The sequence below is a fragment of the Leuciscus leuciscus genome, assembly GCF_965113295.1.
Source record: "Leuciscus leuciscus genome assembly, chromosome: 4".
In the NCBI taxonomy this organism is placed as follows: Eukaryota; Metazoa; Chordata; class Actinopteri; order Cypriniformes; family Leuciscidae; genus Leuciscus; species Leuciscus leuciscus.
Window position 1 is genome coordinate 20,056,570 of NC_138728.1, and position 12,850 is coordinate 20,069,419.

At 37.1% G+C, this 12,850-nt stretch overlaps 1 protein-coding gene across 1 annotated transcript in view; it reads right to left on the reverse strand.

The window, feature by feature from the left end:
* LOC309497897 (protein FAM13A-like) overlaps nt 1–12,850 on the reverse strand; it is a 22,612-nt gene continuing 9,762 nt past the window's right edge. Inside the window, exons 2-8 of the mRNA XM_082168324.1 lie at nt 1,757–1,874; nt 1,470–1,676; nt 1,207–1,384; nt 868–994; nt 596–651; nt 305–391; nt 1–86 (exon numbers count right to left, since the gene is read on the reverse strand). Coding sequence (XP_082024450.1) covers nt 41–86; nt 305–391; nt 596–651; nt 868–994; nt 1,207–1,384; nt 1,470–1,676; nt 1,757–1,874 — 819 coding nt within the window. The 3' untranslated portion in view covers nt 1–40. The remainder of the gene's footprint in view (nt 87–304; nt 392–595; nt 652–867; nt 995–1,206; nt 1,385–1,469; nt 1,677–1,756; nt 1,875–12,850) is intronic.

Here is a 12,850-nt window from a genome sequence, read left to right on the forward strand (position 1 = left end):
TTGCAGGTCACCAGCCCCACTGTCTTCTACTCACACATGTCTAGGTCTCCATTTTTGCAGAGGCCTCTTCACTCTCGATTTTGTTACTGTGTGGTGAAGTGATGAAAAAGTAAGAAAACAGATCACGTTTGTTCACTCAACACATTCATTACCTGTATAACTAAATCAAACTTTACCTATATCTTAACTTGTTCACGATCTACCACAGTAAAACTTAATTAAAAAATTTCATATGGGCACATGCAGGGCAACAACCAGATCAGTCTTAGGATAAAGATAAAAAGATAAAGATCCTGCTGCATACCTGCGAAAGCATGAGAAAAACGTTCTCCCAAAACTGCTTAATCCTTTTCTCAGTCGCCCAAGTCGTCCAATTTTAGGTAGTTTTGATCTGGAAAATACACAGAACAAGCATGAAGATGGACTGACAAGCACTCAACAATAAATGGTACTAAATAAACCCATAATGACCAGAATCCTACTGTATGTGTACATGTTTGTGGGTGTATGTGATCTGTGCATGCATTTGATCAACAACTGTTTGCCAACAACACAGGTCTGCATGTGCTTGTGAGTGTGTGTTCAGCATATTTACCTCATTTCTGTGAGTGGCAGCTGTTTGACACACTCTTCGTCAGTCCAGTCCCCTGACTCCTCAAACACACAAACACATTTCTAAGCATTTTCAATCTCTCATACATATACAAAAGTATAGAATTAGCCTATCTATTATCATTTTCACTCTTAAACACTAGCAATGACTAATCATTTAATTTAATTATTATTATAATGGCAGATTCAATTTCATAAACCCAAGTCACATACAGATGCCACCATCATTTGAAACATAACACAGTACAAACTCACTGCTCTGTTGCCGGTGGATGCATGAGGGTACATGTTCGGCAGCAAATGTTTTAGATTGTTCAGCAGGTGCTCCGTCAAAGTGTTACACAGCCCCTGTTCCTCAATCATGGTGGGGCCAAGAGGAACGCTGCACACACAGATAACAAACGTGTCACATCACTATACAACAGACACCCATCTTTCTTTTATGATTGACAGCTCCATCAGACTGGTCTCTGTGTCTCATAGGATCCTGAAAACTTGTGCATGTAATTCTTGAAACCTCAGTACTTGAGTTACATTGTAATGTGCTTGGGAGTACAGATTCTATCAGCTGAATACACACACACAAACACTTACTGAAAGATGGTGGGTCCAAAAACTATTGACAAGTTCTTGGATGTCATACGATTTAGAAGACTCTCAGCTGCCACACGGGACAGGAAGTGCAACAGGTAGCAGAGGACGTTAAAATGTTCCTCCGGAAGACTGTTCAGGATCATCCTCACAGCCTGATTCAGTTCTTCCTCTTTTGAATCTGCAAGATACAATGAAGAAGATTCAGTCAGATTTGATTTTCTTATCCCCAAATTTTCACTCCTCACCACCGCAGCTTCACTTACCCCTGAACACCTTCAGCAGTTGTGTCCTGTGTGACTCTGGAATAAGTCCACCAGGCAACTCCCTAAGGAAAAGTTTCAATAATGAGGCAAGAGTAGGAATATCCCCACTGTCAAACTCCGGAAAGCTTCCTTGATCAAAACCTTTCCTTAATTCCTGGCAGAGTTTCACTTTCCCACCAACTCTGAACAGGCCACTCTGACTGAGACCTAAACACAAACACACATTTTAGAAATACACATAATCTCAGCATACGTGGAGACTGAGAAACAGTGTCAAACACACTCACCATGCTTCTCCACAAACTCCACTATGTGCATGAGCGCTAGAGGAAGACCCTGCCTCATCTGTCCACTCTTCCTCAGGTCAATCAGAGGCACACCAAACACATCCTTCTGTGTTTCCACCTGCACAAAAGTTCAGAATTTTTTTTTAAATCAGGACGGTTAACTAGTAAATGTAGGCTACTGTACAGGACAGACTGCATAAGAAAATAACTTTACAGGAAGCTGTCTACCAAGTGTGCATTTTAAAGGATGTATAGTCAGGAAATATTACATTTACAATAGCATTTCTTCATGTGGGCTACACTTACACCAATTTACGGTTTGTCGTTTGTTAATTTCAATACTAGACATTAAAAACAAGACTGAAAAAAATAAGAAAGCTTATAAAAGATTAATAATACGGACTTTCGCGTGCGCACGGGAAAGTCCGTATTATTATTATTTTTTGCAAAGGTAGAAAGCTCCGTAGAAAGCTGATTTTAACACAAATTTATTAAGTAATTTTACTGGAAGTCAATGTTTGTCCAATTGTTAGTATTAGTCTGCTGTGTGCATATCGCATACTTACACACACTGATAAAACTCCGATCTCCATTTCAATGAAAGAAACAAATTTGCAATTGTAAGATAAAGTCACATAACAGTTAGATATTATGAGGAACACGGATTATTGTATTTGATACCAAACAGTGTTGATACCAAATGTTTCAAACCAAAATGTTGCTATGGTTATCACATTCTCATGTTGCTATGGTTACTATGTGAATCATCGCAATTTCATGACTCGCCACAGGACTAAAGCGTAAACTGTAGCGGATTCACTCCCACATTTAAATGCAGTTATCACTCTTCAGTGTTTCCCACACATAGACTAATTCGTGGCGGTGCGCCACAGAATCAACACCGGCCGCCACATATTGCGTTTCGTTAAAAAAAAAAAAAAAAAAAAAAAAAAAAAAAAAAAAAATTACGCTATTTAAAACACGCAGCGTATTCATTAAGCTGCATTTCCTTTCCCTGCTCTCCCTCCGTCTCTCTGTCACTCACGCGTCTCTCTCACAAGCGAATTTTTGTCTCGCCAAAGCCTTATTTGATCGGTGAGTGATGTAGATGACTGCTGCGCTTGGGATAGGCCGCATGTTACTGAAAGAACGAGCAGAGAGAGAGAGGCCCGGTCCCGCGCGCGCCTTCAAACTATCTTGCTCTCTCTCTCGCTACCTCGCGCATATTAATCAAAATCACGATGGTAAAAGATCGGAAGACCTAAGTTTCACGTGGAGTATTCGGATATTTTTTTCCTGAATTACCACTGCTGGGTGTTAATTGTGCTAAAAATAAAATAAAAAATAAAACTTTTTTACGTTGCCTTATCTTCTCTGAAAAGCGTTCCGCCCATTCAGCTGACATAAAAAACACTTTCAATAAACAAAACAAAACAAAACCTATCCAATGATGAAATGTTTTCTGTGTTGACAAATCTTGTGCAATGTCCTAACTGCCGGGATAACATTTACGCATACAAGTCCGCTAATGACACGTCCGATTCGCGAACTAATGACTCCTTTGAACCGATTCCATTTAATGAATGGTTAAAACAACTGATATGTCCAACACTGAATCGGTGTATAACAAATCGGTAACACTTTACAATAAGGTTCAATTTATTAAACTCTAGTTAACTACATTAGTTAACATTAACTATTAATAAACTGCACTTCTACAGCATTTATTCATCTTATTAATGTTAATTTCACCATTTACTAGTAGCTTACATAATTTAAATCAAAAGTTGTATTTGTTAACAGTAGTTAGCCTAATGCACTGTGTGAAGTAACATAATAAAAACAGCTGTTCATTGTTTGTTCAACTAAGATTAACAAAGATGAATAAATACAGTAACAAATGTAGGCTATTGCTCATGGTTCATGTTAGTTAGCCTAATACATTAACTAATGTAAACAAATCAAACCATATTTAACACCTCTTAAAATGAGAATGTAAGTGTGCTTACCCCATTTTTTTTTTAGTAAGAGTGGTAAGCAAGATTTAACCTTAATAAACTGCTGCATTTTCAGGTTATCTATATGACAATGTGTAAAAATCTTTTAGTTCTGACAATCTAACAGAAATCTGACAATCTTTTAGTTTAGACTGTTTGCGGTAAATGCAGTTTGGTTGTCGAGGTCAAAACTCTAAATAAGCTGTGAATCAAATAAACTTACTGTAAATAATATTATGTAATTTTTTTACTCTTACACTGAATGTTTGGATTTTGTGAAGGTGTGAATCATTTTTGATTCATATTTAATATAATAAAGTTCTGTGTAACTAATTATTAATGAAGGAATATATTGTGTCCTCCAGTGCCTGGACTCGACTGTACTCTGACATTTTTCAGAGTCTAAAATGTCTGAGTCCGTGTCAAGTCCGAGTACATTTTCATCCGAGTGCGTGACAAGTCCGAGTTCATTCAAAATTGGACTCGAGCCCGAGTTCGAGTACCCCAACTCTAGTAGAATTCATAGACAATTGGAAAAGTTTTTGGGGCAGACCTGACCTGTTGAAAAGAGATGCTGCTCTTCTCTCTAGTAATATGGCACATAGTCTTAGAGCTCAAACATGAATTGGGCTCAGGTCAGGAAGCAGACAGACTGGCTAAACCAACCGTCTGCCAGCTGTCTCACGTCACTGAGGTCAGATAAATCCCATCACATAGAGCCTCTTTCACCAAGATATCATCATATAGAGACTGTGTCTGTTCCATGAACAATACAATTTTAAATTTAAATGAGTCCATACCCCAATATTACTGTTATAAACATGAGCCTCGTCTGAAAGGCAAAGGTTGCTGTAATTTAACTTCAGAATTACTGAGAAGTCTTGTTTTAAATATAATTCTTTTGAAGTGTTGGTGCTTAATGTAACACTATCTTAGTGTAAATGATAAATCACGTTTGAGATTTGTGCTGGCTACTGTCTACAGGCCGCCAGGGCACCATATAGACTTTATCAAAGAATTTGCTGATTTTCAGAGTTAGAGTTAGTTTTTCAGTTATCAGAGTTAGTATTGGCTGCAGATAAAGTCCTAATTGTTGGTCATTTTAATGTACATGTAGATAACGAAAAAGATGCACTGGGATTGGCATTTAAAGACATTCTTAACTCTATTGGAGTTAGACAACATATGTCAGGACCTACTCATTGTCGTAATCATACTCTAGATCTAATATTATCACATGGAATCAGTGTTGATGCCGTTGAAATTCTACAGCAGAGCGATGACATCTCAGATCATTATCTAGTCTTGTATAAACTTCATTTAGCCAAGGCTGCAAAGTCGACTCCGTGTTATATGTTAGACCTATCACTTCTGCCACTAAAGATTGCTTTTTTAATAATATTCCTGATCAGTTTCATCTCAGCATCCCAGATAGCTTAGAAGAACTTGATATTGTGACAGAAACATTTGACTCTCTCTTTTCCAGCACCTTAGACACAGATGCTCCTTTGCGCTTAAAGAAGATTTAAGAAAATAGTCCAATGCCATAAAGCACACTCAGGCCCTTAAGAGAGCAGCCAGAAAAATGGTTTGCAACTGGAAGAAAACAAAACTTTATGAGTTTTTTCGCATTTCATGGAAAGAGAGCACGATTGCGTACAGAAAGGCCTTAAAAGCTGCTAGATCTGCTTATTTTTCAACCCTATTAGAAGAAAATAAACAAAACCCTAGGCATTTATTTGAAATAGTGGCTAAATTAACGAAAAATAAATCTTCAACCCCATAAAAAATTTGGGGAAATTAAAATTCAACGATTCAAATTAAGGGAGTAAAATTCCTCTCAGGTAAAATCCATACAAGCAATGACTGTTTTTTTTGGATGCAACAGCAGGGATGATTAATTTAACCACACCTGAAAGAAAAGCATTAACATCTTATAGAATAAAAGAATAAAAGTCTATAGAATAAATAGAATAAAAGTCTATCAGACAGTGCTCTTGTGGTTTCTCTGATACATCAGTCCAGCTTGTGTGGCTTTACCTTGAGAGAGTCTGTAGGTGACACCAGTGATATTAAACTCAGCTGCTCTTTAAAGCACTATAAGGAGTTTGACTCTGAGGCAGTATCATCTTAATATAGAGAATTAATAACAACTCTTTTATAATCATGGGCAATTAGATTACAATCAGGATTTAGTGCTAAATCAATTTATGTTGTTATAATTACTCTTCCAATTAAATAATTAAATGTCTGTCTTTCTTATCACACTCTAGTATATTTATTTACTGTCAGCCAGTTTAACTGTCTGATTTGGCTGATGCTCAGTGGGCTCTCACGCACTCTCTGAGCTGCCTCATCTTAAATGGAAGTATTAGACATTTAATTTAATATTATACAGTTACAGTACAAATTGAAATGATAGTAGGTTACAACAGTTATAAAGTCACACTGGGGTAAAATGCACATTTGACTTAATTCTCTTTTAGACCACTCTATGGCACAAATTCAGCTCAGCACTTTTTTTCATAAATGCTTTTGATGATGGACTTGGAAATTTGGCTGATACTTGACTTGATCGTGGCAAAATTGATTCTGTACTAATTTGATCTATTTTATGTTTTTTTTTTATTTATGTTTTAGACTTATGGAGCAATTTAAATACAAAGATCTCAAGAATCTTTTAGTTTTTAAAATACTTTTGTTTCTGTATTTTTTTAATAAATTTTGATGACAGTCTATTTATTGAACAAACATTAATTATTTAATTTATCAAAATAACCCCAAAAATAGTATAAACTTTGCTAAAGTGATTGTTTTGAACAAGTATCAACTTATGCATTATTCATTTAGCTAAAGTATTTGTATCAATACTGTGTGTCTTTTGTGCCGTGCTGGTTTTACCCAAGCGGCAACCTCCCCGTCTCTCTCTTGAAACCAACACGAAAGTGAGTTAAACTGCAATTCATTGACTGGCCGCTTGAGGCTGGCTGCACAAGTGAGTCAAATCTGTATCTCCCCCATGTTAAAATTACCAACTTTACAGCAGAAAAAAAACGTGTTTACAGCCTGGTTCTCTATGTGGCTTTGGTCTATACAGCTAATTTCGCCCTTCATAACAACTGTGAGGGGGGTGAATTTTTTTATAACTCATCCGTTTAGTTGATTAATATTTAATGTTCTGCATAATTAAGGGTGTGGCCACTTGAGTGACAGGTGGATTGCCGCTGATGTCATTGCTAGCCGTTTGTCTGCTGTTACTAGCCGTCACTTCACCTCAGCATATGTTAGCTGCTGAACTTGCCATCTCTGCAGTGTTTGTGCTTTTTTTCGGGATTATTTCATACAATTTAATACACCCATTACTTCGCCCACGGTTTAGGATTCCGTCGTTGTCGCCGAGTATCGTTCGAGAGAACAACCAGCGCTGTATTTCAGTTGTTTTCCTCTGTGAACATGCACTAATGGATGTCTGACAATTTCGTTGCTTTTTGGAGTTTTCAGATTTAAAAACGTCAGTAAAGGCTCGTTCGTTCTGCTCTCACGGAACAGATAGATTATAATATGCTTATGTACCGTCAGGTGAAATCCTGCAGGTGTCGGCGCTTTCTCTGTCCATGCAATAAATGCACACCCTTGAATGAGCGCGGATTTTCTAGCGCATTTACTTGAACTTCATAGGCAATATATCTATGGTTTAACCCAGCTGAGAGGCGGCCAAAATCAGAATTTAAAATGGACTGAATAAGCTCTCTACGAACTTGACGAGCGATGCCGCGCTGACGGACCATAGACTGTAAAAAAAGAGTGACTGACATGTATGCACATAAATCACTGTCACACACTCTCTCAAAGTAATATTAAGTTACTGCATAATACATTTTCAACTAGCAGAATAGTACAGAATCACGATACACAGTCTCACTTGTAGCCATGTCTTTTAACTATTATAATATTTCGAAGGGCAAAAATAGGAACTTTTAATTGGCTTTACATCATGAACTGTCACTTTAGCGCAAGGCCCTGTGCAGTCGCAGACTTGGTACTGTCAGTAGCATAAGCTAACTCGATCACGTCGAGCTAGGTGGGCGTGATTTCAGATAGCCAGGCTCCTCAGCCTCTTTGCCCATTTTCTGTTATCCGGGAGGCGAAATTTTTTCCCCCAGGATGGTAGGGGAAGACTCATGAACATTCATTAGGGAAGTCATCCCTGATTGGTCTTAACCCCAGTGACGGGTAGGTTTAGGGGCGGGGTTAGGGTAGGTCATCAGACCCCCAGTGGCGGGTAGGTTTAGGGGTGGGGTTAGGGGTAGGTCATCAGACCAATCAGGGATGACATCCCTAATGAATATTCATGAGTCTTCCCCTACCATCCTGCATCCGGGAGTGACGCAAGGCCAAGATGGCGACGGCCGGCTCCGCCCACTTTAGGCTTCAAAAATGCTCTTTCAGAAACCTACGGATGACGTCACGGACACTACGTCCATATTTTTTTTACAGTCTATGGTACAAAACCAAAGTTTGACTCGGGTAGATTAACAAAAAGAGCCTTGGTTCAATTTTGGCGAGAGTTACCCTTTAATGTACCAAATCAGATGGTTGCCAGAATCAGTGTTTCCTGCACCGCTTTTAATCAGCGGCACGCTCACTCGCTGCTGAATTTAAAGCGCAACACTAAAATGAATCATAATTACCTGAGTTTACAGTGAGGTCGCAGTCTGTACAGATACAGTACAGTTAAGCTCTTTCAAGCAAGGTAGATAACTGAAATTAACCCAGGGTGTTCATATATAGAATATCAGAGTTATCAGAGTCAAACATTGAGTTAAACACTAGATAGTAAAGATAGTAGGCTATCTATAATAGGATACTCTCTATCATTGATGCCTTTAAATGCATTTGTTGCGTGTTCTAGGTCAGCCTAGCATCGCATTTCTTTCAGTGTAATAACAGGTGAATGTAATAACCCCCGACATTGTTCCTTGTCCCATTTTAGATCTGGAGGGGGAAAAAAACACATGCATTCAAATAAGAATGGGCTCTTTGTAAAATGCAAAGGCATAATTAGTGTTAGTCATATTGATATCTTTGACATCGAGTGAAATGACTCATCATGGAAAAAGAATCAAGCAAAGTTTCACTTCAGGACTCTGTTGCGACCTTGCCTGTAGGTGTGTGTGTGTGTGTGTGTGTGCATTTATCAACTTGATCAAACATGAAGAAACATCTTAAACTTCCATCAATGGAAGAGAGCTGAACAATATAGATGTGTGTATATTTTTAAAGGGATCCTTTTCGTACAAAATATCTCATTTTATATGCAAGTAATTATTTTGTAGACAAGGTTTTAAAAAGTTATAGAGGTCATAATAATCAGGTGTTTAGGTTTGGAGTAAATTAGTCTGCATTCAAAAAATGATTTTAGTAATCATATAAAAATAGTTTGTAATATTTCATGTAAGCAACAGAAAACCACCAAAAACCCCCAAAAAACAATTAAAGTCCTCCCAAAAATTTGAATGAAATTGGAAGGGGTCTGTATATCATGCTCAAACTATGAATAATTTAATATTTATTACCTTAAAAAAATTTAATGATGATGATGATGATGATGATGATTATTGTTATTATTAATACTGAAAAAAGGAGTTAAGCAGAATGTTCATGCCGCTCTTTTCCATGCAATGAAATTGGATGCAAGCTCAGAGACTAATTTAATATATAATAACTTCAGAAATATAATTAATAATTATTATTATTATTATCATTATATCATTGAAAAATTTATTTTACAAAAGGAGTCATTAAGCGGGAATGTTCATGCTGCTTTTTCATACAAAGAGCATCACAGACTGTCTCCATTCAATTTTAAACAAAGACTAGTTTCATATTTATTAACTTGTGACACACAGAACAGCTGTATGGACTACTTTTTAAGCACTTTTTGGAGACTTTCACTGTATGATGCAAGTGGCTAGACATTTTGATTGGTGTAAACCAAGCCCTGGGTATTTTTGAGAAAATGAAAGCTCAGACGGGCGAATCTAGAAATCTTCCCCTTATGTCGTCATAAAGGGAAAGGTCACCTCCCCTTTCTCTTCTTTGCTTGCAAAGAGAATTTGGCCCGCCCATGAGAAAATGAGCTGCGCGAGCGTGATATTGGTTTTTCCTCGAGAGACATCATGGCTTGCAAACGAGCGAAGCATGGCAGTTGCTCAGTGTTTGGATGTACAAATGAACACAAAAGTATTTTTTTTAGTTCCTTCATCCGAGCCTCTGAAGAACCAGTGGGTTATGTGAATTTCTGATGTGTAATTGTTCAAGTTCAGACAGATCATCTTGATCTCAAACTCGTTCAATACTGTTCATGCATCAGTAAATCAAGCCAGTGACTAATATCAACTTCGTTTCTCTTGGTAGGATGAAAATAATCTTATTTAAACTATGATTAAAATATATACAGAAAGCGATCAAAGAACAATCCCTTTCCAATCGCCCAAGCTGTCAATCACACAGCGCGAGTTTTTCTGGACACTTGCCAAAACTCGTTATGTAATCAATGACTCTGTTACGCTGCACAAGCAAGCTCTTACTGTACTTAGCCTACCTCATGTTTGCATTGGTGAAATCATTAGTGAGAGTGCAGAAACTGCGTTGCAATGATAAGATCTTCATTCACGCAACCAACGGGCTGTCGTCTGCTCAATGCTCATCACTGCAACCTTTTATGTGATGGGAATAGATCTAAATACTTAAAAAACTTCTCACGATTTGTTCATCTCGATAATAGTGTAATAGTAAAAACGTATAATAGCTGTAATAGTAAAAGTATTCGAGAGAGTTCCACATTTAATGCTAGCTATTTCATATGCAAGCATGTCAGCCAATCACAGCAGTGGGCGTTTACACTGAAGTCTCACAGCAGACACGCCCCTTCAAACAGTGCGTTCAAATCAGAGGCTAAAATCAGGCTTGGAAAAATGCCTTTTATTTCAAAATTATTACAATTTTTGATCTTAAAAACATACTAACATTATAAGGGCACCCCAGGAAACATTATAAAATAATAAAATAATCCATGTCATGGGACCTTTAAAGGAGCTGTATGTAAGAAATGTATTTCAATTAATCATAAAATGGCCCTGATATGTCACTTCAAATCATGTTCATTTCAAATACTTATATCACTGACAACAGTAGTCCAGCCAGGATATTGTCATTTAAAAGTGAAGTTGCAGCCCTCAACTGATGTTGATGTTGTCATCTTGTGTTTTGGCCTGAAGCCCCACCCTCCACCTATCTACCAATCACGAAGTCAGTAGTGTTTCGGCACCAGGGTTGCCAGCTTTGCTCTAGTTACCACAGCTATAGCAGTCTACGTTCCTGCTGGATCCTGCAGCCTATCTGGCAACCTCGAGTCAGGGGGGAGGGGGAGGGGATACACCGCTCTAAAGTTAGTTGAAAGTGATTGCAGTACCAGTTTTGGCCACAATCTTACACACGGCTCCTTTAAAGCAAAATTAATGTAAGGTGATCCAATTCACGTTCAGAAAATGGCTTGCAGATTTCAGCATTTTTGGTCTTCAAGATGCACTATTAGTCCAGAAAGAAGTATGTGGAGGCTTTGAGATGAGATGTCAAAGACAGATGCTAAAAAATAAAAATGGCCTTCAGGGTTGATTTGATTCTTTTGAGTTCCAAAAAAGTGGTCCATTTGGCTCTATTCTGAATCCATATAGTTTGGTGTGGGGAAAAGATCAAAATATGATTTGCTATTCATTAAAAATATTTCCGTTAGAAAATATGCAAGAACCAACACAATTTTAATCACAGATGCCAAATCTGGCACAATCTGTATAAAAAAAAAAAATGTAAGAGCGACAGTGAAGGGCAAGATTTTCAGAAGGCTAAATGCCTGTTTTTTAGTAAACATTTGAGACTCTCAATTTCTTTTCCATTTCATATATATATATATATATATATATATATATATATATATATATATATATATATATATATATATATATATATATATATATATATATATATAGGAGAAACAACCATTTCAAGTTGTATATGAGATTTAATATGGGATTGTTCTTTACAATTGTATGTCTATCAAGGGATTTTCTTATATTACTGATAAATTGTGTCGATTCTGCTTGTTTTCATTCTATCGGATGACAGAAAGTCTCTCAGATGGCACAAAGCACAACGCATCATTTCCTGTCTGTACTAGTCATGGAGGAGTGTTTTGGAAAAATGCTGCAATAGTGAAAACAAACTGAATATGATTAGCTCAGAAAATATTACGGAAAACCTCTGTTATAATGATTAAAACTTTTTCATTAAAATGAACCAAAGTATTTAGGTTTTCCTGCAAACTGTTTTAAAGTATCATTGATATTATGAATATTTTTTCACTAAACGTTTCCACAGTTTCTCTCTACAGCCAATTCAGTCACGCGGCAGGATATTTTTCACTGCATGGGGCATTCCAGCAATCTGTGTGTTTGTGTTTGTGTGTGTGTGTGTGTGTGTGTGTGTGTGTGTGTGTGGTCCTTTCATTTGTATTCACTGTGAATGACAGTACAATCTCAGCATGCGAGCTGCTTAAACAGAGATGGTTTTGAGAAAACTGTTTCATATTCATTCATACTTCCTGTAAAAATAACACTAACAGAAGCAATATAGAGAAAGTGGTTTCCTATCATTTCCCATAAGCATAAACAGGCCTTATGTTACATTTGCGTTCAATGTTTTCCACACAACATAAAGAATTTGAATGTTTTGTTGTATAACAGATAAATGATCTTACTCCAGAGTTCATTAGTACATGCCATACTTTTTGCTTATTGAAAAAAAAGAACATTATTAAAGTCTAGTTGGATTTAAAGGGATACTCCACTTTAAAATGAAAATTCTGTCATCATATACTCACCCTCATGTTGTTTCAAACCTGTATGAATTTCTTTCTTCTGCTGAACAGAAAGGAAGATATTTAGAAGAATATCAGTAACCAGACAGTTTCTGGTACCATTGACTTCCATAGTAGGAAAAAAATATACTATGGAAGTCAATGGTACCAGAAACTGTCTGG